Source organism: Podarcis erhardii, assembly GCF_964252035.2.
Source record: "Podarcis erhardii genome assembly, chromosome: 5".
NCBI lineage: Eukaryota > Metazoa > Chordata > Lepidosauria > Squamata > Lacertidae > Podarcis > Podarcis erhardii.
The window spans coordinates 81,087,804-81,114,863 of record NC_138509.1 but is presented as its reverse complement, the minus strand read 5'-3'; the positions used below and the strand labels follow the sequence as shown (position 1 = coordinate 81,114,863).

General features: G+C 42.8%; 1 protein-coding gene across 2 annotated transcripts in view; it reads right to left on the bottom strand.

The window, feature by feature from the left end:
• The window catches only part of LOC309342169 (schwannomin-interacting protein 1), a 372,887-nt gene that overhangs the window by 283,420 nt on the left and 62,407 nt on the right, over nucleotides 1–27,060 (bottom strand). For both annotated transcript variants that reach the window (XM_081862495.1, XM_081862498.1), the window contains exons 2-4: nucleotides 11,059–11,123; nucleotides 8,242–8,322; nucleotides 1,579–1,729 (exon numbers count right to left, since the gene is read on the bottom strand). In XM_081862495.1, coding sequence (XP_081718621.1) covers nucleotides 1,579–1,729; nucleotides 8,242–8,322; nucleotides 11,059–11,123 — 297 coding nt within the window. The remainder of the gene's footprint in view (nucleotides 1–1,578; nucleotides 1,730–8,241; nucleotides 8,323–11,058; nucleotides 11,124–27,060) is intronic.

Here is a 27,060-nt window from a genome sequence, read left to right as displayed (position 1 = left end):
TGTACTGATTTTCCTCTCCCTTTTCGGGTTGTATCTTTCAACCTTAGAACCAAGGGAAGTCAACCTGTGGCCTTCCATATATTTGCATTATTATATTAAAACCCCACTTTGCCTCCAAGTAGCTCAAGGTGGTGTACTTCTCCTTCCCATTTTATCCTCGTAGCAACCCTGTGGCGTAGCCTAGGCTGAGAGACTGTAACTGGCCTAACATCACCCAGGGAACTTTATGGCTGAGTAGGGATTTGAGCCCTGTCTCCCAGGTCCTAGTCCGACACTAAATCACTGCACCAAGCAAGCTCTTGTTGTTGCACTCAGATTCCCTGAGGAATAGCCATGCTGGCTGGGGATGGTGGGAGTTGGAGTCTAAAAGCATTTGGAGGGCCCCTGGCCAGCTTACTAGCTATTATTTTAAATGGAGAAAACCCCCAAAAGCTGCGATAGAAAGGTAGTATAAAATGCAGGAAATGAAATACGTACATAAATAAAACTGCTATCTTTTCAGCTATACCTCGAATATCCTTGCTGTAAGTAAAACATTCACCTCTACATAGAGACACAGGAGAGTCACAGAAACATAGAGTTGATGGGGACCACAAGGGTCAACTAGTCTTTTGCCCAATGTGGGCTTCAACCCACGACCCTGAGATTAAGAGTTTCATACTCTACCAGCTCAGCTAAGTGTGAGGATGTGCAGTAAAACAAGCCCGCGAACTGTGTAATCACATAACCTTCCCAGATTCAGGGGACTGAGATGTCACTATCAGGATCACCGTGGGCAAGTAAGGTTAATGCTTTCGCTTTTCAGCCATGCCCTCCTAAAGATTGGTCCATTTACATGGCTATGAGGCTTAGTTTTGAGAAGTTCCCAGGGATGTGGGTGCAGCTGAGGTGTATAGATGCATACATTACATGCAGTTTTACCCTTAGACAGAATAGTCTAAGTAACATAAACATTTGTTTAAAGCTGGTTCCCACATTACCACCTGGGCATATGGTTTCCAAATAATATTACAGTTAGTATTGGCACTATGGTCCCATGTTCACAAGCAGCTGCTTCCAACAGAGGTTTCGCATTTGACCTTCAATTCATTCCCCAGAAATATCCCTCCATTCTTTTGTAAATAGTGGAAGGGTTTTTTCCCTCCCAGATAATTTGATCACAGCAGAAAGTCACTGAGGAGAAACAATGCGCTGCAACGGGAACCCAAAGCTTAAAGAGATCTATCTCACCCGAGTCTGGATAGTCATGGCATAAATAAATGCAAATCTAACAGTTACTCTTCCAGACTGAAACAGAGGTAAGCACAATAAACAAACAACAGGAATGCACCGAGCATAGCCACATTCCCTGTTCTCATGCTTCTGCAACTAGTTCAAAGCTCAAACGTGATGCTAGACTTTGCAAAATCCTCAGGCAGAGCAAAGAGCTACCAGAATCATCTGAGAGCTAACATACAATGAGAAGTGGCCTGGAAACACAAAGAGATTCTTTACAGTATTTCTGAGCAGTGATATTAGCAAAAAATAATATTATTATTTTTTAGCAAAACAACCTTTGAAGGGGGAAACTTTACTTACAGGGGTGCTGCCATCTGAAAAGGTGTTCATACTGATTGAGCTGCTCATCTTGTCAGATGACAAGGAAGGAGGTGATGGACTGCGCTTCTCCAGATGCTCCTGGCTCTGTAAATCTTGACGCTGTAGATATTCACGCCATGCTCTCTGAATGCTGCATGTAATTTGAAACATGGGTGAATAGAGAAACCTCTTATATATGCGCGCACTTCTGAAATATTTCCCTCCAATGGGGGCCTGATAGAAGGTAATCTCGCAGAGCCAGAGTGAAATTTTGCACAGTGTTGGAATTTAAATGAAAATCTTTTCAAATCTCTCTTTTGAAATTGGACTTTCAAATATATGCTTTTCCAAAAACACAGGGTACAAACCCAGCCCCAACCGCAGCCTGCTTGTTTCTTTTCAAGGGAAGAGTGCATGCTTCAAGTGCATGCTTCAGGCTGCAGACCTCTGCGCACTTACCTGCAGTAAGTCTCACTGAACTCAATGGGACTTACTTAAAAAAAGACTTATATAGGATTGTGCTGCTTGTCTAGTTTATGAAGTTTTAAAACAATAATGTAAAGTATCAACTTCAGTGGCGTGTGGGGGAATTCTTCATAGGGGAGCAGTTAGGGCCAGAGGCACCAACTTTCAAAGGTGATTTAAGGGGGGGGGGCTCCAATGTTATGTGCGTGAGCATTGCACCTCCCTCCCTAAGTCAGAGAAAAGCTTCCCAGGCTTTGGGAAGGAGGCTTTAATACTTTAATACTCTGCCAGGAACATTTAGGGGACTAGCCTTGATCCCTTACTCCACTGACCATGCACCACTGATCAACTTGTCAATTTCTATACAAAATCTAACAGACAGAATTTGGCATGTTGAGGGCTGGGGGAAAGCAAATTAGGAAGAGCAGAAACTTGAATTTAGACACACCTGACATTCGCTTCTCTCCACCAACCAAACCCACCCCCCTTTCTTCTTACATTTAGCCAGTGGTGGTTGGTGATAGGGAGCAGAATGGCTCACCTGGTTTCCCAACATGAGGTCAGAGGGTCAAGAGGGTTAGCGTGGTGCAGCCACAGTAGCAGAACCAAAGCAGCGCTTCTGATGCTGCACCTCCCCTCCCCTCCCCTCCCCTCCCCTCCCCTCCCCTCCCCTCCCCTCCCCTCCCCTCTCATCTCAGTGACCAGCAGCAACCGTCGCACTGGGAAGCCAGATAAGCTATGCTGCTCCACTCCAGCCCCACTTGTGCCCACACAAGGGTAGCCAGGCGGAAATGAGGACAGGGTTTTCACCCCTTTCAAAGCTGTGCAGAAAAGGAAGTTTCAGCAACTGTAGCTTTTGCAATAAGTTACGCCTGCTGATATTTCCTCTTCTGCACAGGTATTAGAGGTGCACAATGTCAGGAGTGCGTGCAGAAGCCGGGCCCTGTGACTGGTAGGGCCTCGCAGAACTGGGGCCTTCCTGCGTGTGGCCTGGAAGGGCAAGGCGTGGTCGCACAGGTGAGGCTTGACAGAAGACTCATAGCGCCTGGTGGCAAGGGCAGGGAGGGGTATATAAGACCAGCATTTCCCTCTGGCTCTTTGCCACAGCAACACCTAGCTGTCCTTTGGCTTCCTGACTCCTGGTATCCTGACTTTTGGGCCCTTGGCTTCCTGACTCTTGGACCCTTGGCTTCCTGACTCCTGGTTTGCTGATTTGTGGACTCTTGGCTTCCTGACCCCTGGACTGCTGATTCCTGCTTCCCGACCTCTGCCCCGGTCCCGACGTACCAAGCTGGGACTCCGACTGCCTGTAACCTGGACTGTGACACACAAGTCCATTCCATATTTTGCTGTCTGGTTACCCAATCCTACCCACTTACCTACACACACACACACACACACACACACACACACACACACAGCTTTTCTAAAAAGAGTACAAAGCAACTTGATTTGTTTTAGATCAAGGGGGAACCCCCCCCCCAATACAATCTTATTTAATACACAGACGTAAGCACAGATGTATTAATGTGTTAATTGGCTCACCAATGCCAAGGTGTCTGTTATCAGCAATGATGATTTTGTGAATGATCCCAGTTAATAATGCAATTATCGCCATCTTGGTGTTACATATTTTATTTCCCTCTGACCTCAGTGCTCACAGTCCCCCGCAACATGTGAATACACAACCATAACTTGGGATAACATTTCAGACATCTGATGAATAGAATGCAGTCAATGAAAGTGTATCCCAGAATAAATGTGTTAGTCTTTACAGAACCACAAGATTCTTTGTTGTTTTTGCTGCAATAAACTGGCAACACAGCTACTCTGGAACCAGAGGCATATGCAACACGGACCATGGAAAATACATGCATTTGCTACATTTTGATATGCATAATCTTAAAACAGGTTTCCAATAGTCTTTAAAATAAATAAAAAATCGGGATTATTGAGAAGGTGCTTGGTTACAACTATGGGTTTGACACCAGGTGGCAGTGTGATATCAAATAAATTAGCTTTCAAATTAGAATAGTTAACTCAGATAAAATTTGCTCACTAGAAGAATGTCTGTATAAATCCCATTTGATTTGGCACCTGTATTGGGTTTGAAATTGTTTCTATGCATGTTTCTATTGTTGATGCTTATATTGTTAAATAGCTTTGGGTTGTTTTGAGGGAAGTGATTCATACACAAACAAAATCCCAGACAGCAACTCCTTCAGATTCTGGTCAAATCTACAAATTCTTGTGTCAATTCTTTATTTTATTTTCTATATACTTCAGAACTATTTTTTAAAACAACAACAACAACAACAACAATCCTCTTTGTCATATACAGGCTAAGCACCTAAGCTCTTAACACCACAGAGGCCAATATATTTTGCATCATCCCGAGTTCTTAGTAAAAACACAACACAAAACCAAACACTATTTTTTATTGGGAGCCACCCAGAGTGGCTGGGGCAACCCAGTCAGATGGGCAGCATATAAATAAATTATTAGTTATAATATTATAGGAAGGAAGGAATCTAACATGTTTCCTGCCTTTAGAGAATAAACCATGTGTTACTTCCATTTAGTGATGGGCGAGCTCCTTCCAGATAAACTGGAAATTTAAACTCCCATCATCCCAAACTTAGCAGGACCAGTGGGCAGGGATGATGGGAACTGTAATCCAAAAACAGATGGAGATCCAAGTTTGGGAAAGCCAGGTCTACTTGCAGGCTTCCCACAGGCATCTGGCGGGCCACAGTGAGGACTAGATGCTGGACCAGATGGGTTTTTGGTCTGATATTTTGGGGTTCTTATGAGTAAGCATGCAAAGTATTGCAGTGCACAACTATATATGCATCAACGATAAAGTGATTTTTTCAGTACAAAGAAGGAACTCAGTTAAAGAGAAGAAAAGTAAAGGCAGTTACATTTCTAAAATGGGATCTAGAATTTTCACACCACACCACTAGCTTCTATCCAAACCCTACTTAAACTCTTCGTATTCTTTCATCTACCTACAATCTGCTTCACTAAAAGGCATACACTTGGTTTTAATTTGAAATCTTCATGTCCCATAAATATTCTAGTAGCATTTTAACGTTCACTAAATTGCTTGAGCTTGAGCTTTTTGATCTGAAAGTTGGATTCAGTTTAGTAATGGAAAAGGTTACCTGGGAAAAGCAATCTTTGGCAAGTCTTACAGAGTCAAATTGAGGCTCAGACTACAGGCCAGAAGCCGGTTAAGCTAGAGAGGGGAAACTCACCCCCCAAAAAACAGACGCACTGATGTTGCTGGACTCCAGATCCCATCATCTCTCACCATTGGCCCTGCTGGTCAGGGCTGCTGGGGTTTGGAGTCCAGTAACTTCTGGAGGGGGAAAAATGGAGGCAGTGGAGGCAGTGAGAAATTTTACTTTCTTGGGCTCCATGATCACTGCAGATGGTGACAGCAGTCACGAAATTAAAAGAAGCCTGTTTCTTGGGAGAAAAGCAATGACAAACCTAGACAGCACCTTAAAAAGCAGAGACATCACCTTGCCAACAAAGGTCTGTATAGTTAAAGCTATGGTTTTCCCAGTAGTGATGTATGGAAGTGAGAGCTGGACCATAAAGAAGGCTGATCGCCAAAGAACTGATGCTTTTGAATTATGGTGCTGGAGGAGACTCTTGAGAGTCCCATGGACTGCAAGAAGATCAAACCTCTCCACTCTTAAGGAAATCAGCCCTGAGTGCTCACTGGAAGGACAGATTGTGAAGCTCAGGCTCCAATACTTTGGCCACCTCATGAGAAGAGAAGACTCCCTGGAAAAGACCCTGATGTTGGGAAAGATGGAGGGCACAAGGAGAAGGGGATGACAGGACAAGATGGTTGGACAGTGTTCTCGAAGGTACCAGCATGAGTTTGACCATACTACGGGAGGTTTGACCATACTGCGGGAGGCAGTGGAAGACAGGAGTGCCTGGCGTCCTCTGGTCCATGGGGTCACGAAGAGTCAGACACGACTAAACAACTAAACAACAACAACAACTTCTGGAGTGTCACATGTTTCCCACTCCTGGCTTAAGCACACATCTGTTCTCTCCCTTCCAGCTGGGAAGATGAAGACCTATTTTTTAGAGCAAAAGTTCATGAGCGGGGTAGATGTTAAATGCTCTCCGAAGGAACAAAGGAAACTGCCTTGCACCAAATGCAGCCATTAGTCCATCAAGCGGCATTGTCTACTCTGACTAGCAGAAGCTTTCCAGGGTTTTTGAGAAGAGTCTTTCCCAGCCCTATCTGAAGATGCTGAGGATTGAACCTTGAATCTGCGCATGTAAAGCCTGTGCTCTGTCCCTGAGTTATGGCTCAACCTGTGGCTTATCTGCTTCTGATTTAGCAGCCTTTTTGAGAGTAGCATCCACAAATACAATCAATTCTGCCACCCTGAACATTGCTAATCAGTGTGCTGGAGCATCTGAGAAGGGAGGGGATGAAAACTTTTCACCTTCCCTACCACTGCTAAAATGAAAGGGAGGGAGTGTATTCTGGGGACTGGGAGAAAAGGCTTCCAGGGGCAGATGAGAGCGTAGTCAGCCAGTAACTTATAAAACACCCAAAAAGAGGTCAAAGGAGGACACAGATTTGCATCAAAATTGCATATGCTAATTTATATGTACAGCTGCAGTTAGAAATGTAGATGTGTGCCTGCTCATTTTGCCATTCAGGTGATAACTGTCTTCTCTGAAAAGCTGGTTATAAATACGCATCATCACAGAAGTGCCTTGCCAGGTGGGGTGGAGCTTCTATGCTAGCTTCCCAATAGATGGGTCACTGCTGCTTACCAGGAAGAGGAGAAGAAAGGGTGGCATGGCAGGGAGGTCAACACATGGGCAAGAGTGCCAGACTGTCTCCATTGGTGTGTTTGCACCACACTGACTTCCCTGATGCCTCACCTCAATCACTTGCAGCAACTGATGAGAAGTTTGCATAGTGGCTCCACCCGGGGGCTGCTTCTGTATCCCAATTCAAAGTTCTGGTGTTGACCTATAAAGCCTTAAACAGCTCAGGACCTACCCAGAACCTGAAATCATTCTCTGAGGCCCTTCTTCATGTGCCTCCTCTACAAGAGGTCTGGAAAGTGGCAACACAAGAATGGACATTTTCTGCAATGGCTCCCCATTTGTGGTGCTTTCATTATACACATTTAGGCATGAGATGAAAGCATTCTTCTTTGGATGTTTGACATCTGATGCCCTTTTAAATGTGTTGTGGGAGGTTGTGGTTGCTGGCCCCTCCTTATTTTCCTTATGTATTTTGTGTAATTTTATGTTGTGAACCACCCTGAGATCTATGGATGAAGGGCGGTACGGCGGTGCCTCGCAAGACGAAAATAATCCGTTCCGCGAGTCTCTTCGTCTAGCAGTTTTTTCGTCTTGCAAAGCAAGCCCATTGATGGCTTAGCGGATTAGCGCTATTAGCGGCTTAGCGGCTATTAGCGGCTTAGCGGCTTAGCGGCTAAGAGGCTATTAGCGGCTTAGCAGCTTAGAAAAAGGGGGGGAAAGCGAAAAAAATTGCAAGACTCGCAAGACGTTTTCGTCTTGCGAAGCAAGCCCATAAGGAAATTCGTCTTGCGAAGCGCATCGAAAAACGGAAAACCCTTTCGTCTAGCGGGTTTTTCGTCTTGCGAGGCATTCATCTTGCGGGGCAACCCTGTATACAAATTTAATAAATAAAAATAAAATAAAATCACTTCAGGGCCCCTGCTCTACATTCTTATGCAACTTTTTATTCACACTGGCCTCTTTTGCATCTGACCACCATAGAGAAGCTTTCAGATAATGTAACATCAGCCCCTCAGCAGCCATAAAACACTTGGGATCCACCATCAATACCTATCTTCTTTTTCGTAACACGCTGACTCTCTTCCATCTTCCCTCAGAATTCATAACCAGCAAACAAAATGTACCGTGCAAAACTTCCTCTGTGGCTTTTGTACTGCATTTGCACTCCACAGTAATTTTCAGTTTATATGATTTAAAGGGATCAAATATGCTCTTGTTACCTTTTCCTGTTAGATTAATCCTAACCTTACGTGTAAGGAAGAAGAATGAAGACACTTAAAAATCAAAGGCAATCAGCCAAATAAAGCATCTCCCTAGAGCTCCGGCAATGTTGCTGCATTTCTAAAGCAAACATAAAAGAGTAGACTTTATATCACTTACACTTTCACTTTGGATTCCAAGGGCTGTAAATTAATGTGATATTTCTCAATATTATTCTCCACATCCATAGCGAGCTGATGGCTGTAAAAGAGAGGTTATCCATTAAAATCTATTTCACCATGACATTTGTAAAGTCTCCAAGTACATAGATTCATTTAAAAGAGAACATGCTCCAGCTGCTTACTCTGAAATGGGTCTCCTTTGGAGAAGACACAGAGGCCGATGAGGGAAATGTTGCTGGAGATCTTAAGGCTAGGCTGCCCTAAAATGCTGCCAAAAGCAGCATAGTGGGCCAGTTTAGCATTTACCTTTGCTTGGACTTCCTTTCTTGATGTTTCTGATGCTGCTGGTTCTTCCAGCACCACATTCTTCAAGCTGAAAACAACCATACCTCTTCTTATGCAATTGATGTGCTTTGTGAAACTGTACAAAAATTAACCAAGGTTGGGTCCTGAAACCCAAGGTTGCTGGGCCAGATTTCTGTACCTTTCACTTTTGTGGGCCAACTTTGACAGATGGGTGGAACCACCCACCTGTCAATCAGCTGCCACCATAATGACATCAGGAGACAGACACCTTTCAAACTTCAAAATCAGCTGAGTGGCACTAGAAGCACACCATAAAGGTGTGGGGCAAGTAACGGTGGTTTGTGGGAAATTGTGCAGGCCTAATGAGCGGTCCAGAAGTTTCCCACCAATGCCTTAACCCTTGCAATTATTGCTCATGCAACAGTACTTGGTAGATCAGTAGGGACACGGATGGTGCTGTGGTCTAAACCACTGGGCCTCTTGGGCTTGCCGATCAGAAGGTTGGTGGTTTGAACCTCCACAACAGAGTGAGCTCCCGTTGCTCTGTCCCAGCTCCTGTCAACATAGCAGTTCGAAAGCATGCCAGTGCAAGTAGATAAATAGGTATTGCTGTGGTGAGAAGGTAAACAGTGTTTCCATGCGCTCTGCCTTCCATCACAGTGTTCTGTTGTGCCAGAAGTGGTTTAGTCATGCTGGCCACATGACCCAGAAAACTGTCTGTGGACAAACACCGGCTCCCTCGGCCTGAAAAGCGAGATGAGCGCCTCACCCCATAGTCACCTTTGACTGGACTTAACCGTCCAGGTGTCCTCTACCTTACCTTTACCTTACTTGGTAGATCATTATCATCATCACTCCTCTCTTTCCTCTGACCTCTCCTTTAATCTTTACTCTGGCTCCTTTTCCCAATTCCATGTAAGTTCTTCATCCTTGTCTTCAAAACCCTTCATAGCTTTGCTTTCTTTCATTGGTCTGCTTGCATTTTGAAATACTTCCCTATGTGTGACCTTTGCTCACCAAGTTCCCACAGACGCTACCTCAAAAGGATTCACCCTTTCTCCTTTGTTGTTCCTTATGCTTCCCACAATACCTCCATTGGTATATCACTTCTATTATTTTCCTTCAGGTCCCTCCTCAAAATACTTTGGCACCATCCTGTTTTGGGACTACAACTCCCATCATCCCTAGCTAACAGGAACAGTCGTCAGGGATGGTGGGAATTGTAGTCCCAAAACAGCTGGAGGGCCAAGTTTGGCCATGCCTGCTCTACTCCATATACCCTACTGCAGCGCACTCCCATCCTGTCCAGTCTTTGTGAGCTTGTAGACATATTTCCCAAGAAAATAAGTACAAGGTAGCAGTTGGGCTTGAGCCCCAGATACTACCCTCCCTAAAGCTCTTCAAAATACACATTTCTGAGAAGGAAAGCTGGTATGCTCAAAGGAAACACCCACCATCCACCCCCTTCCTCAAAAAAGGCCCCAAGGCAAAAAACAAACAAACTGAAACAGGCAAATCACCCCTCCCCAAACAGGCAACCCCTAAAGATGTCCCCAAAAGACTCTCCAGCCCCTGCCAGTTCCCCAAATTTACTACTCAACAGCAGTGTTATTTTTGCATTCCCTATATTCTCTTTTTATTTATTTTTCAAGCAGTCCAGGCAGCTGGGCAGCAAAACATTGACTTCCAGATGCCCTGCCTTCTTGCTTTCCTTCCCAAAGAAGAATACCTCTGGGCCACATGTACAGTACATGGTATTTTAATATTTTGTTTGATGTCTTCATACACTTGACACAATCGCCCACCCACTTCCAGATCTTGAAACAAAGGAAGAGAGATAATTTCTACAAGTAAATTAAAAATTGAAAGGAAAGCAAGGGAAGAAAGTAGGGCAGCTAGAGAGGGCTATTCTTTATTTTCCTGAAAGCCTAGCCACTGCCCAAAGCTTTTTTAAAAAGGGAGAGCAAAAGATAAAGTCCATAAGGGCAAGATGCCTCTGGGCACTATGGGAGGTGACAAGGGGTGCTGTGGTGCCTAAATATACATAAATGAAATAATTGCTGATTCTTCCCCCTTATATTCTTGCCTTCATTTCCCCTCCTTTCCTCCGCTGACTGCCTTCTATTAATGTATAGGTTGTAAGAAGGATGTGTCCTCTTATACTTTATAAAAGGTGACACCTAGATGATGCTACATAAAGGATATACCGGTATAAACATGCAGATAGATGCAGACATAGAAGGTCATTTTAGAATTATATTAAAAATAAAGCAAGATGCTTTAAACTAAATGAATTCCTATCCCACTGATTTGACTAATAGCATGTTGCTTGTCTATTCAGAAGTAAGTCTTGTTGAGTTCAGTGGGGCTTCCTCCCAGGAAAATGGGTGTAGGATTACAACAAAACTTTAGCTGAGCGATCCCATTAAAGCTGAACAAACCTAAAAGTCTCCATTAAAATCTACACAAGGTTTTTATGTGGTGGCAATCCAAATATGTTAGTACTTACTTTTCAAGCAAATATTTCCCATCACTAATTTGCTCCAATATATGTTGCAGCTTTTTGAGTTCTTCCTGTAGTGGGACAAAAATAAAAGATGCCAGTGTATTAATTTGATGTACTCGGTATTTGTCTTGAAGCAAGACACTGCAGCTCTCAGGATAACCGAATGCCTATATGAACCTGCAAGCAGAATGAGTGCAACAGCCATCTCTTCATATTTGATTCCCAACACCTGATATATAGAGTTATACCCCCTCTGATGCTGCAGACAATATAGGCATCACAACTAGTATCGACCCTATTTCCACGACTGTACTTTGTTTGAACTTTAATTTGTTGCAACATGTCCTGGGACCTGCTGGTAAATGGCAGGTAATGATGATGGTGATATAGACAGCAATCTCATCCTCCTCGCCTCTCATGCAATGGCTGCTAGTTCCAGCTGCAACCTTTGCTGGTGGGAGAGGAAAGCTGTAGATCTAAAAGGGATTGGACAAATTCATGGACAACAGGTCTATCTGCCTGTTAGTCATGACGGTGACCCACATGCATGTCACTTGCTGGGGACGAAGAGTAAGAAAATATTATTAGTTCCATGTCCCGCTTATTGGCTTTGTGAAGGCTACCCTGTGAAGACTCAATGGACATTTGGTACAATCCAGCAGGGCTCCTCTTGTGCTCAGGTTAAGTGGATTGCCCCATCCGGTTAATATGAGATACAGCTGGAGAAAAGGGTCGCCTACATGATGCCCATTAATTGGGGTGGGGAGGGCAAAGGTGGTGCAGTGAGGCAAAGATGAGGCAGAGGAAAAGGAAGACAAAGAAAAGCCAAGCAAAGTCTGTGGCAAAGATTATTAATAGCAGGACAAGAGTCCCCTGGCCTAACAAGAAAAGCAGAGGGATAAAACATATAAATAGGCTCTGCCCTTGATATGAAAAGCAATTACCTGTCCCTGAGAAATGCATCTTTCTGTGTGAAGGGACCTTTGCTGACATGCTTTTCATTAACAAGTTCTAGACTCAGATTTAACACAATAAAAAGTTATTCAGGCAAAAACAAACAAACCACAAAAGGCTCAAAGAACCCAGATAAGACTAGAAAACAAACACATCATCTCTAACTTAATATATCTCGCCATTCTCTACTGTGTATCAATCCTGTACTAATTTAACATGAAGTGGACTTGAAGGCAATTTAAGAAGCTGAGGCATTGCTTCACGTCTTCCTTTAGCTCATTAGTTTTAGAATGTAATGTAAAGACAAAGGCCAATCGGAGCTAAGTGAGGCTCAGGGTGAATTGCTTGCCAGTTTGCAAGGTAAAAAACCCTCAAAGTTGACAAGGTTAAGATCATTCTAAAAACAAAAGGAGGAAATGTGCATTGTACGTTGCGCCAAAGCTGACCTGAGAATAAATCTGGGAATGAAAATAAAGTTTTGGATTTGTTGGCAAGGAGACCCATAGCTCAAACATACCTGTGTTCTGCATTCTCAAGTAAAGGGCCAGTTTAGGTTAGGGCTGAGTCAAAGGTCACCTGATACTGGAGCTACTCCTTTAATGTCTGTAAAGGTAAAGGTACCTCTGACCGTTAGGTCCAGTTGCGGATGACTCTGGGGTTGCACGCTCATCTCGCTCTATAGGCCGAGGGAGCCAGCGTTTGTCCGCAGACAGCTTCCGGGTCATGTGGCCAGCATGACTAAGCCACTTCTGGTGAACCAGAGTAGCACACAGAAACGCCATTTACCTTCCCACCGGAGCAGTACCTATTTATCTACTTGCACTTTGACAAGCTTTCAAACTGCTAGGTGGGCAGAAGCTGGGACTGAACAACGGGATCTCACCCCATTGCGGGGATTCGAACCACTGACCTTCTGATTGGCAAGCCCTAGGCTCTGTGGTTTAGACCACAGCGCCACCCGCGTCTGTAGAAAATACTAAACATCAATGGGCTGGTTGCAGCACATGTTGTTATTGCTGCTGATGACAGATTAATGAGTATCAGGGTGAGGGCCTTCTCAGTGCTGGCCCCCATTTGGAATTCCACTCCCAGGGGGATATTATGCCATGTTACAATTGATTTTAAAGTAAATTCTGAAGGTATTTCATTCCAGTGTGCCTTTGGTGGAAGTACCGTGCTTGAGGATTACAGGGGCTAAAGGTTTTAGCTTCATGATTTTTAGCCTAATGGTGCTGCACACCTGGCCTCCTTCCAGTGGCTTTGCTGTGATCACCAGGAGGGAGCTTGACCAGGAATCTGAACCCACATCTTACTCTGTCCAACATTCTATCCACTCTTGTGCTGCTCCTTGGTTAACTGAGGTTTACCAACTTTTGCCAATTTTCCTCTCATAGAATCATAGAATCATAGAGTTGGAAGAGACCACAAGGGCCATCGAGTCCAACCCCCTGCCAAGCAGGAAACACCATCAGAGCACTCCTGACATATGGTTGTCAAGCCTCTGCTTAAAGACCTCCAAAGAAGGAGACTCCACCACACTCCTTGGCAGCAAATTCCACTGTCGAACAGCTCTTACTGTCAGGAAGTTCTTCCTAATGTTTAGGTGGAATCTTCTTTCTTGTAGTTTGGAACCATTGCTCCGTGTCCGCTTCTCTGGAGCAGCAGAAAACAACCTTTCTCCCTCCTCTATGTGACATCCTTTTATATATTTGAACATGGCTATCATATCACCCCTTAACCTCCTCTTCTCCAGGCTAAACATGCCCAGCTCTCTTAGCCGTTCCTCATAAGGCATCATTTCCAGGCCTTTGACCATTTTGGTTGCCCTCCTCTGGACACGTTCCAGTTTGTCAGTGTCCTTCTTGAACTGTGGTGCCCAGAACTGGACACAGTACTCCAGGTGAGGTCTGACCAGAGCAGAATACAGTGGCACTATTACTTCCCTTGATCTAGATGCTATACTCCTATTGATGCAGCCCAGAATTGCATTGGCTTTTTTAGCTGCCGCGTCACACTGTTGGCTCATGTCAAGTTTGTGGTCAACCAAGACTCCTAGAACCTTTTCACATGTACTGCTCTCAAGCCAGGTTTCACCCATCTTGTATTTGTGCCTCTCATTTTTTTTGCCCAAGTGCAATACTTTACATTTCTCCCTGTTAAAATTCATCTTGTTTGTTTTGGCCCAGTTCTCTAATCTGTCAAGGTCGTTTTGAAGTGTGATCCTGTCCTCTGGGGTGTTAGCCACCCCTCCCAGTTTGGTGTCATCTGCAAATTTGATCAGGATGCCCTTGAGTCCATCATCCTCTCCCTCCTGCCTACTCCAGTTCCACCTTCTACACTGTTCCAGAAAGTTAAGGAACCATCTGGAAGACTGTGGGGGCAGCACGGGGGGGGGGGAATCCAAAAAAGTCCCCCCCAAAAAGTGGCTTACTTGATGACTCTGCTTGTGTGTGTTCACCATGCCAACCTTGCCACTGCTTTGCCTCTACCCTCTTCTTCCCAGTAAGCAACAGTAAGCCATCTGCTGGGAAGCTAGCAAAGCAGTTCTGCCCACCCAGTGAGCCATTTCCTCCAGCTGCAGGATGTCTGCGCTGGCTCAAAAGTCATCTGTTGACAGAATGAGCCTTTTCATCTGCAGAAGGCAAAGCCTAGACCCAACCCAATGAGACTGCAAAGTTACAGTGTTCTGAAACTTGGTAGATGTACCTTCTACCACAAAAAAACAAAACACAGTCTTAAGTTCCTGCTGTGGGGAAGCAGAATTTTCAGAAATTAAAAATGGACACTGCATCACAGATTTACTAATGATGCAACTTTCATTTACCATCAACTTGGAAACACTGATCAATACTTCAACAATATATCAGGTATAAAGTAGATTTGTCAAGATGCGTTAAAAAACGTCTTCCAACTTCTCATTTTCTGAAAGACGCACCCCCTAACCACTTCATCAAATGGCTGAAATGTTGCAAGATGATTTTAAACACTTACCGTTGCAGACCAATTTAAAAGCCATTTGGAGGAGCCCAGTCATTAAACTCATCTTCCATTTCCAGATTTCCTCAAAAATAGTTTCTCCTTTTTGACATGTGTAAAACTCAGAAAACTCCCCAGGTTTTCCTGAAAAATTACTTGCCTATAGTACTTGATTCTAAAAGATAACCTTTTTCATTTTCCAAAGCACTCCAGCGGTCAATTTTGTTTTCAGTGTATCCCAAAGCAACATAAGGTAATTTAGAATGTGGAAACAATTTACAATTGACTTTATATATAGCCAAGGGTGACAAAACCTACATGACTTACATAAATCATTTTGTGCATGTGTTTGACATCATTTTATATTAACCTAGGGGTAAAGACTTAGTAAAAAACAACAACAACCCTTTCTAAAAAATGTCTGCAACATTTTTGGGACCATTCAATCATTCGATTAAATATTATTGGCTTGTTTTTTTTATGGAAAGCTGTAATAGGACAACTACAAAAGGGGCTAGTAAAATTTGCATAATTTGGAATAGCAGAAGACATAAAATCTATACTAATTTCAGTTTTGCATCATTAAACATGAAGTATTGATTATTGCTCCTTGCAACAAAATTTATGAAGCCAGCCATGTTGCTGTGTCCACATAAAGTGATTTTGATGTTTTGCCCTGAGACCTCAAGTGCCGTAAATGATGGCTCCTGGTGACAGGCTACAGCTGAGATGCTGTTGTTCCAATTCACAGCCTTAGGAGATACATCTCCTAGATTATGCCGGGAGTGACCCAGCTGCAAACTCCAACTTCAGAAAATTAAATTGGAAGCAGTCCAAACTTCTGTTGAAATACACGGTGAATTACGAGGCTTCTATAAACTTGTTATAATGTAAATGTACTGTAAAATTCAGTGCCATACCTCTTCTTCCCAACCCCACTGTTGAGAAAGGACATTAATAGTTAAAGAAACCGGGGGTCCAAAAATGCAATCTTGCTTTTTGAAGTGCGGAAGTGTTACTCATTTCTTGCTTGTGTCTATGGAGTTTGTAGATTTATATTGTTTTTTTTTATATAAATATTTATTAGAGTTTTTGAATACAAATGCACCAATAATAAACAATCTTACTTCTATCACAACGTAGTTTCATCACTTCTTTGGACTCCCTCACGTCTCCCGCTCCCATTTACATCATTAAAAGGTTTTTCCAAGCAAATTATCAACTTGTTTACGATCTTATATCCACTCGTTTAAGTATAATCTAGCAATTCTCCATAAAATTTATGTTTTCTTTAATCTCACTTATCATCAAATTCAAAATCTAATTTAGTGGTGGCCAATTTTTTATAATCTAGCATCCTTCTTAACATTCAACCAAATTACAATGTTTTTGTAAATACATCTTAAATTTCTTCCAGTCTTCCTCAATCCTCTCTTCTCCCAGGTCTCGGATTCTGCCAGTCATCTCGGCCAGTTGCATATAGTCCATCAGCTGCATCTGCCACTCTTCCAGTGTGGGTAGATCTTGAGTTTTCCAGTTTTTTGCGATGAGTATCCTTGCTGCCGTTGTTGCATACATAAAAAATGTTCGGTCCTTCTTTAGCACCTTCTGGCCGACAATACCCAAAAGGAAGGCCTCTGGTTTCTTGGTGAAGGTATACTTAAATACCTTTTTTAGCTCATTATATATCATTTCCCAGAAGGCCTTCACCTCAGGGCATGTCCACCAGAGGTGAAAGAATGTTCCTTCATTTTCTTTACATTTCCAACATTTATTATCAGACGAATGGTATATTTTGGCAAGTTTAACTGGGGTCATGTACCATCTATATATCATTTTCATTACATTTTCCTTCAGAGCATTACATGCAGTGAAGTTCAGCCCAGTGGTCCATAACCTTTCCCAGTCCTCAAACATAATGTTATGCCCAATGTCCTGTGCCCACTTTATCATAGCCGATTTAACCATTTCGTCTTGTGTGTTCCATTTTAACAGCAAGTTATACATTCTAGATAGCACCTTAGTCTTTGGTTCTAACAATTCTGTTTCTAACTTCGATTTCTCCACCTGGAACCCTAACTTTTTGTCATTTTTAAAAACTTCTTTAATCTGAGCATAATGTAACCAGTCTCGCACTTTGTCCTTCATTTTCTCCAAACTCTGCAATTTCCAATTGTCTCCATCTTTTTCTAGTATTTCCCAATATTTTGGCCATTTGGCCTCCATATTGGGTCTTTTTCGGGCCTTAGCTTCCAGAGGTGAGAGCCACCTTGGAGTTTTATTTTCCAATAAGTCTTTGTATTTTGTCCAGACATTAAACACTGCTTTCCTGACAATATGGTTCTTAAAGGCCTTATTGATCTTAACCTTGTCATACCATAAGTATGCATGCCAACCAAAAGCATTGTTAAAACCTTCCAGGTCCAGTACGTCAGTGTCTTCGAGAAGTAGCCAGTCTTTTAGCCAGCAGAAAGCTGCGGCTTCATAGTACAACTTTAAGTCTGGCAGGGCAAAGCCCCCTCTTTCTTTCGCGTCTGTTAATATCTTAAACTTAATTCTGGGCTTTTTGCCCTGCCAGACAAATTTAGATATATCTTTCTGCCACTTCCGGAAGCACTCCGTCTTGTCCACAATCTGTAGTGTTTGAAACAAAAACAACATTTTTGGCAATACATTCATCTTAATAGCAGCAATTCGGCCTAACAAAGAAAGCTTCAGTTTTGTCCAACTGTCCAAGTCTCTCTTAATTTCAGACCAACATTTTTCATAATTATCCTTAAATAGACTCAGATTTTTTGCTGCTATGTTTACCCCTAGGTACTTTACTTTTTTGACAACAGTTAGTTCTGTTTCTCTCTGAAACCGTTCTGACTCTGTATCTGTCAATTTTTTTCCCAACACCTTGGTTTTCTCTTTGTTTAATTTAAATCCCGCCACCCAACCAAAGTCCTGAATCAATTGTAATACTCTTTCTGTACTAGATTCTGGCTCCTGCAGGGTCAAAACTAGGTCATCTGCAAAAGCTTTAAGTTTGTATTGTTTCGCTCCGACCTGAATCCCTTCCACCAACCGGTCCCCTCTGATCATGTTCAAGAGCACCTCCAGAACCGAAATAAATAACAGAGGGGAAATCGGGCAGCCTTGTCGTGTTCCTTTTTCAATTTTGAACTCTTCTGTAACCACATTGTTAACTATCAATTTGGCCTTTTGTTCTGAATATATTGCATCAATCCCATTCTCAAACCCTCGTCCCACTCCCATTTCTTTTAAGTTTCCCTTCATAAATTTCCAAGAAATATTATCAAAGGCCTTCTCCACATCTATAAAAATTAGCACTGCTTTTGTGTTTATATCTGTTTGCAAAAGTTCCAGAATGTCAATAATGTTCCTTGTATTAGCAAACATATGTCTACCTGGGAGAAAGCCTGCTTGGTCTTTATGGATTACCTCGTTTAAAACTCTTTTAAATCTGCTTGCCAAAACATCTGCAAATATTTTATAATCCACATTTAAAAGGGAAATGGGACGATAGTTCTTGAGTTGTGTCTTTTCAGTTTCCAGTTTTGGTATCAATGTGATAAAAGCTTCCTTCCACGATTCCGGCGCCCTCTTCCCCTCCATAATTTCATTGCAGACCTCCATCATTGGTTGGATCAGATAGTCTTTTAATGTCTTATAATACTTGGAGGTCAGGCCGTCTGGCCCTGGGGATTTGCCCAATTGCATGTTCTGAATGGCTTGTTCAATCTCTTCTCGTGTTATTTTGTTGTTCAGGATTGATCTGTTTTTTTGTGACAATTTTGTTAGTCCATTTCTTTCCAGAAATTGTTTAATCTCATCCTCGTCTTGCGGCCCTTGAGTATATAATTTTTTGAAATATCTCTGGAAGCACTTTCTGATTTCCATGGGGTTCTGAATATTTCTTCCTTCGATTTCTAGATTTGTAACTGTATTTAATTTTTGTCTCTTCTTCAGCTGCCACGCAAGCAGTTTCCCACATTTATTCGCCGATTCAAAAGTTTTTTGTTTCATTAATTTAATTTTCCACTCTATTTCCTGGTTTATCAGTTTAGAATATTGTGCTTGGTAGAGTTTAATTTCTCTCAGAATCGGCTGTGATTTCGGATTTGATCTTAACTTCTTTTCCAGTTCTTTGATTTTCTGCAGGATCTTGTCTTTCCTTTCATTTTGTATCCTTTTCTTTACAGCGTTCTGTTGTATCAAGAACCCCCTCATCACAGCTTTGCTTGCGTCCCAGATAGTTCTTTTTTCCACCGTAGTGCTCATGTTTATCTCGAAGTAATCCTTCAAAACTTTTTGGGCCTTCTTAATAATCTCCTGATCTCTAAACAAGTTGTCATTCATCTTCCATCTAAAGGAACCGGTTGGCATTGGTGTCATGTCCATCTTCAGTGCATTATGGTCGGAGCAGGTCTTTGGGCAGATTTCCACTTTTCTAACCTTGGGTGCCAGACCTCTAGTTATCCATATTTGGTCGATTCTTGTCCAAGTCAGCTGGGCTTCAGAGAAGAATGTTCCCTCTCTTCCCAGGGGGTTCTTGGTTCTCCAAATGTCAATCCAGTCCATATTGTCTGTCATTTCAAAAAAAGTCTTTGGTAGTCTGCCGTCTTTTGTAACATTTTGGTTTTGTGACTTATCCATGTTAGTCGATACGACCCCATTCATATCTCCCATCATAATGATGTTGTTGTAGTCCAGATAATCCAACATAATCTCATGCAACTTCTTGTAAAATTCCGATTTCCCGTCATTTGGTGCATAAATTCCTAATATCAGAATCTTTTCTCCTTGATGTTGTATCTCAATTGCTAGGATTCTTCCATGTTCATCTTTGAATAAAAATTTAGGTGACAGGCTCTCTTTTGCATATATCACCACCCCTCGCTTCTTTACTCTGTCCGAAGATATAAATTCTTGGCCAAGTCTTTTGTATATTAACACCTTTCTATGGAGCCTAGTCACATGTGTTTCTTGTAAGCAAATAATGTCCAATTGCTCTTTTTTTAATATATGAAAAATTTTCCTCCTTTTTTCCGGGATGTTACAACCATTAATATTCCAACTCAAAAGTTGCAGAGACATCCTGAATAAATCTGGTTATTTTTCAGGGGGTGGTACCTTATTCACTGGATCTTCAGGATCCAAGGGTGCGGGTACCTCTGGTATTTCAGGCCCTGGAAGTAGATCAATTCCCTTGTGAAGGTCCTCTCCGTGTGCGTTCAGAAATTTATCTCTATCTTCCAATGTTCTGATTTTAATCTTCTTCCCTCTAAAGGTAAAAGATAATCCTTGGGGGAATTCCCACCTAAAGATGATTGAATTGTTCCTTAACAATCTTGTCAGCTCCAAATAGTTAGATCTGAGATCCAACAGTTGTTTAGGAATGTCCTTGTAAATCTCAATTCTTTTGTCCAAGATGTCCAGTGACTTTCCGTAGTGTAGGCCCAGAATCTTGTCCCTTTCCTCCTTTGACCTCAATATTATCAAACAGTCTCTGGGCTTCTCTTTCTTTATAAGTCTTCCAAGTCTAAAAGCTGATACAATTTTAAAGTCCTTTTCCTCTAAGTTCTAAAATTTGGAAAATTCTTTAGTCAAAAACTCAGCTAGGTTGCCTTCTTCCACTTCTGGTATCGCCCTTATCCTTAAATTACTCTCACGGTTCCGCAGTTCTATCATAGAAAGATAGGTCTGGTGTTCACCTACTTGTTTGCAGAGTGGTCTTACCTCTTGTTCTAAATTTTCAAGTTTTTGGCTGGTATCCTCAGCCAATTTCCGATTTTCCCCTGCAGCCTCCTTCAATTCTCCAATTGCTTGTGTATTCTGTGCTACTTGTCCAGTTAATCTATTTAGACATTCTGTGTTTTGATCGATTTTATATGTTTGCTCGTCAGCCTTCTTGTCCAAAGATTCCACTTTCTTGTCCAGAGATTCCAATTTTTCAAAGATTTTCTCTAAAATAGAGGTGCTTACTGTCCCATTAAACTTTAATTAGTTTAATGTAAATGCCCAGTGCGCTTCCATCGTCACAAGTCCCATTACAGCAGAGCATTTCGCGCAGCGGTTTAGAAGGGCAGGAGAGGCAGTATCTTTTCAAAGAGGAGTCTTGGAGCAAGCGGTTTGGAACTCAAAGAAAGGCTTATTTACAAACACAAAAAAACCCCCGGCGACGAACCACACATATCAGCAAACACACCCAAAAGGGGAGAAGGGGAAAAAGGAACAAACACATGGGAGACTGACTATTTATACAAACTCATGTTCCTGGAAGCCTAATGACCTCCAGCTGCTCAGTGATTAGAGCGTTTCTGCTACCTTTTAACCCTTTGATAGCAACACCCCCTCTCGCTCGTAACACTGAGCTGTACCAACCTTAATTCAAATTTAAACCTGAACAGAAACATTTATGAAATTGCGGACCCAAAGCTTTCGTAAAACCGTCTGCGAGATTTTCTTGGCTTGGACAATACTTTAGTTCAATTAAACCTTGTTTTACACTTTGGCATACATTTTGATAACGGATATCCAAGTGTTTTGTGTGTGCCTTGAATTGACCTGATTTAGCTAGTTTAATACAAGGTTGATTGTCTTCCCACACTCTGATAGGTAGGGAACATTCTCCAAACAATTCTTGTACCAGTTGCTTATAAAATTCTAGTTCTCTACATACATCTGATAATGCATTAAACTCAGATTCAGTTGAACTTAAAGCTATAAGTGACTGCTTTCTTGATCTCCAACCAATTAGTGCATTTCCAAATTTTATCGCCATTCCTGACACTGATTTTCTATCTGGTCCAGCATCTGCCCAACTGCTGTCGGCCCAACATTCAAGTTGTGTGCTGCCCTCTGCTGATAGTTTTAAGCGAAACCTTTTGGTAGTTTGGAGATACCTTAAAACTCTCTTTACTCCTTGCCAAGCATGCACTGATGGTTTTTCAGCTTGTCTACACAGCATGTTGACAGCATATGTTATATTGGGCCGAGTCCACTGTGCAATGTGGAGTAGACTGCCTATCGCTGACTGGTAAACCCCGGGATTACAGAACTCTGCCTGTTGCTCAGCTTGAGCATCCTTTATGTAACTTAACTCCATTGGGGTTTTAACACCAGCACAGTTGTCCATTTTAAACCTTTCCAGCAACTGCTGGATCTTAGCTTCTTGGCTGAGCCAATAGTTCCCATTTTCATCTTGCTGAATTTTAACTCCTAGATAAACAGATACATTGCCTAGTGATTTTATCTGAAACCTTTCTCCAAGCTTTGTGGCAAATTGTTGTGCAAGTTTATCATCCTTTCCACTGTATAATAAATCGTCAACAAATATCAAGACTGCTTCTTGTTCACATCCCGAGCCTTTTAGATAAAGACACGCATCTGCTGCGCTCTTTCTGAACCCCATGCTCTCTAGAGCATCGTTTAAGCAGGAATTCCAATTACGGGCGGACTGTTTCAACCCATAAATGGATTTGTGTAGGCGCCAGACCTGGTTTGGCTTGTCTCCTTCAAAACCCGGTGGTGGTGTCATATAGACTTCCTCCTGTAAGTCTGCATTTAAATAAGCCACATTGACATCAAAATGAAACAGCTTATTTCCCTTCTTAGCTGAAGAGGCTAAAAGCATTCTTAGTGACTCCGATCTTGAAGTAGGGGCATAGATTTGAGAATAGTGAACACCTTTGCGCTGCGAAAACCCTTTTGCAACTAGTCGGGCTTTATACTGCAACTCTTCAGTAGTTGTGGGCTTTAAACGATATACCCATCGACAACCTACAGCTTGTTGCCCTTTTGGAAGCTCTGTACTTGTAAACACACCGAGAGACTTCATTGAAGCCATCTCTTTTTCCATTGCTTCCTGCCACTTTGCGGCTTCTGAGCTTGGAAGCTGTTGTACTTCCATATAGCTATCTGGCTCACACTGTGCCATATTTACGTATACACTTGTCACCTTAAACCGCTCTGGCGGCTTGCCCTTTGTGGCACGGTTTGACCTGCGCAATTGTTCCTCTTGTGCCCCCTCTGACCGTTGGCTGTCAGAATCTGTCTCAGACTTTATATCTGGATGTGCCTCTAGGGATAAAGACCTCCGTTTAGATACCTCCCTTGGGCTTGGTGTTGCAGGCGACCTGCTTCGCTTTTGCTGTCTGCTAGGCCTACTGGGTGGCGATGTTGGAACACTCCTAGATTCTGGCTTTTCTACCTTAGGAGAAGAACCTTGTGCCTGGTCAGAATCTGCATCTGAACCATGTGCACCATCCCCTTCTGGCTCATTACTCTCTGGACTTTCATTCTCAGCATGAATGCCTAAGTCATCTCTCAAAATGTCAGGGTTACCATGTAAGTGAGTCCATCCGGATTGCTCACAAAATTCAGCGCTCCTACTGAGGACCACTCTTGTAGTATCCCCATTTGGGTTCACGAATCTCCAAGATTTAGCGTGTGGTTCATACCCACAAAAGATGAGTTTCCTAGCCCTTGGACCTCCCTTTTTCCTTAACGCTTTTGGGATAAGTACATAGGCTGGACATCCAAACACCCGAAAGTAATTAATTTTGGGCTTCTTCCCATATAAAGCAAAATAAGGGGTAGTGCCAATTACAGAATTATATACTCGGTTCAGAATATGAGTAGCTGCCTGCCAGGCTTCCGCCCAGTAACTTTGAGGGAGTTTAGCATCAAACAACATAGAGTTTGCCAACTCTTGCAGAACCCTGTTTTTACGTTCGGCCACGCCTCCTTCTTGGGGGGAATAAGGTGTAGACAGACGATGCTTAATTCCCCTTTTCTTAAAGAAATTCTGCAACACAGACCCGGTAAATTCTGACCCTCTGTCTGTCTGAAAAGCAAGTACTTTAGTACCGAATTCAAGTTCTACTGCATGAACCCAATTTTTAACTGTTTCTGCAGTATCTGCTTTGGTTTTGAGAGGAAAAAACCATGTGACTTTTGTTTTGTCATCCGAGAGACACAGTGCATACCTCGAACCTCCCATGCTAGCAACAGGCATTGGGCCACATAGGTCCATATGCACAAGTTGGAATACTTTGTCAGATTTCCTATCTGAACTGGGATAGCTGCATCTACGAACCTTTGCCCTTTTGCATGCAGTACAATCCAAATACTTAGCACATTTGTTCATTTTGCACCCTTCTGATAATTCAGGTTGCCTTTTAACATACTGAAAATTAATATGTCCCAGACGGCGGTGCCATAAATGAACACAAGAATTATGGGTAGGCGAGTTCACACAACCAGCATGAACCTGTTCAACTTCATCTGGACTTGTCTCAAAATAATATAACCCATTTCTGCATTCCACCTGCAAAAGAGATACGTTATTCTTTGAAATAGTGCAAACCCCATTTTCAAACACAGTTTTAAACCCAACTCTATCAAGTTCTGACACAGACAAAATACACCCCTTCAATCCCTTTAGCACGTAGGCATCGATTTCTGTTTGCAAACAATTCAAGAACACTGTGCCTACGGTCTCTAAGGAACGTTTAGTTGAATCTGCCATTGTCACAACTTTAGGGGTTTGCAAATGTTTGCAATTCTGCAACCGGACACTAGATGGCGCCACCAGGTGGTGAGATGCACCACTGTCGATCAACCAGCGTAGATTGCTGCCTTGGCCACGCCCTTGCATCAACGCCATTGCTGAAGCCATGTGCTGTGTGCTGTGGGAGTAGCCACGACCTCCTCCTCTCCTTCGACGTCCCCTGGAACTCCTTGTCTGGTAACTAGGGGTAACGGCCTTGGTGCTGTCTTTACCAGGTTCACGTGTGCAATTCCTGATTAGATGGGAAGGGGAACCACAGCGAAAACAGTGTCTAGCTGCAAAAGCATTTACTGTGTTCTCAAACTCAGCATCAACACTCTTAGGCACAGCATAACTCCCCTTTAAAGACAAACCTCTTTTTCTTTGCCTTTTATCCTGTTCATCTGCAAGCCGAGATGAAATGTATTCAAGGGTTAATTCAGCTGAAGGCATAGCTTCCAAAGTTAGAGCTAGAGTCTCATAGCTTTTATCAAGAGAAGACAACAATATGTATGACTGCTGCTCCATAGAGAAAGGAATGCCCAGCTGTCTTAGTTGATTAAAGGCAGACACCATTTTGGCAATATGTTCTTTCACACACGCTCCCGGTTGGAGATGTAAATCAAACAAACATCTTGTAGCATGGATCTTGGCCCCCGCAGTGTTTCTGGAATTTAACCGCTGCAGAACCGTCCAGACCTCATGCGTGTTCTTTAACTCAGAAACATAAGGCATTTGCTCTGGTCCTACTGCCAAAACTAGTAGACCTTGGGCTTTCCTGTCGCGTTTCTGTGAAGCTGCTGCTGCTGCTTTGTCTTCTGCAGACGCGTCTGCAGCTGCCTGTAAAGGCGGTGCTTCAGTGCAACTCCACAACTCTTTTGCTTGCAACCAAACCCTTACTCTAGCCTTCCAATCTTGCCAATTTTTCCCATTGAGTCGCGTAAACGGGACAGAAAAACTTTCCTGGGACTCTGCCATCCTCCCTGGGGCTTAGGAACGATACTCACACACCTGTAGACCGTCTCCCAGCTGCTGAGGTGGCTCCTTGTGGAATAAGACGTCTTCCAGCGAGTACAAACTGCTCAGTGCCTGTTTAAAACTTTTCTAGGCACGTTGCAGGACTCAAGCTGCTTTGAAGGCTTTCGTTGTCGGCAACCGCTTCTTACTTCGCTCCAGTCCTTGCATAAATCACTCTGAACTGCACTCCTTATCTCCTTCTTGACGTACAAACATCCATAACCTGTCCCATTAAACTTTAATTAGTTTAATGTAAATGCCCAGTGCGCTTCCATCGTCACAAGTCCCATTACAGCAGAGCATTTCGCGCAGCGGTTTAGAAGGGCAGGAGAGGCAGTATCTTTTCAAAGAGGAGTCTTGGAGCAAGCGGTTTGGAACTCAAAGAAAGGCTTATTTACAAACACAAAAAAACCCCCGGCGACGAACCACACATATCAGCAAACACACCCAAAAGGGGAGAAGGGGAAAAAGGAACAAACACATGGGAGACTGACTATTTATACAAACTCATGTTCCTGGAAGCCTAATGACCTCCAGCTGCTCAGTGATTAGAGCGTTTCTGCTACCTTTTAACCCTTTGATAGCAACCTCTATTTTCTCTAAAATAGAGGTGCTTACCCCTGAGGCCATATCTTCCAATTGTAATTCCTCAGCTTCTCCCTCCCCTGCCCGTGGCAGAGAAGCAGCTTCTTCCTCCGAAGGCAAAGTAGGCACAGATGATCTACGTGTCTGGGAGGCTGCGGTTAAAGTTGTCAAAGTTGTTTGTCTAGCTCTTCCTCTCCTTCTTGCGCCACTCATTCCAAAGTTATCTAAGAGTCAAGGTCAAGCTGAGTTGTTCCCATGAGAAAGCCACGTCCCAGATGGTAACAGTCAAACAGAGGGCCGGGAAAAGGAAAGTGAAATAAAAGTCACTGCTGTAAGTCCCAAATCCTCTAGGGGGAGGTTTTTTTAAAATATTTCTAGGGAAGAGATCAATTCCAGTAAAATTAATAAAGTCAGATTTCAAAATCCAGGAACCTTCAGTAAGAAATTTCAGCAGAGTTAGGATTCAGTATTTAGCAACAACAGTGTTTCAAATGGTGCATACTGGTAATCCAAATGCTTCAAAGTAACAAGTTCAGACTCTCTCAGATTGTTTCAAAGTTCAGATTCAAAGTATCCAAATCTGCAAACTGCAAACTGACAGCTCAGTTACTCAGGCAGCTCCAGCACCTGGGTTTTTTACTTAAGGTGTAGCTCCAATAGAAGAAAGGTATCACCATACAGCTAAAACGCAAAAAATCCAGCACTTAAAGTCCTTATTCCACTTAAAATAAAGTTCAATGGGTGCTCAGATCAGTTAGGTTAAAAGATCTCTCTTTACCTCCACTCCTCCAGCTCTTTGCTTTGAAGTTCAATGAGGGCGGAAGACGGACTTCCTGTTTTTCGTCACTCCGCTTTCAGCCAAATTCAATGCTTTAAAGTCCCAAATTGTACAAAGTCTATTATTACTCACGGGT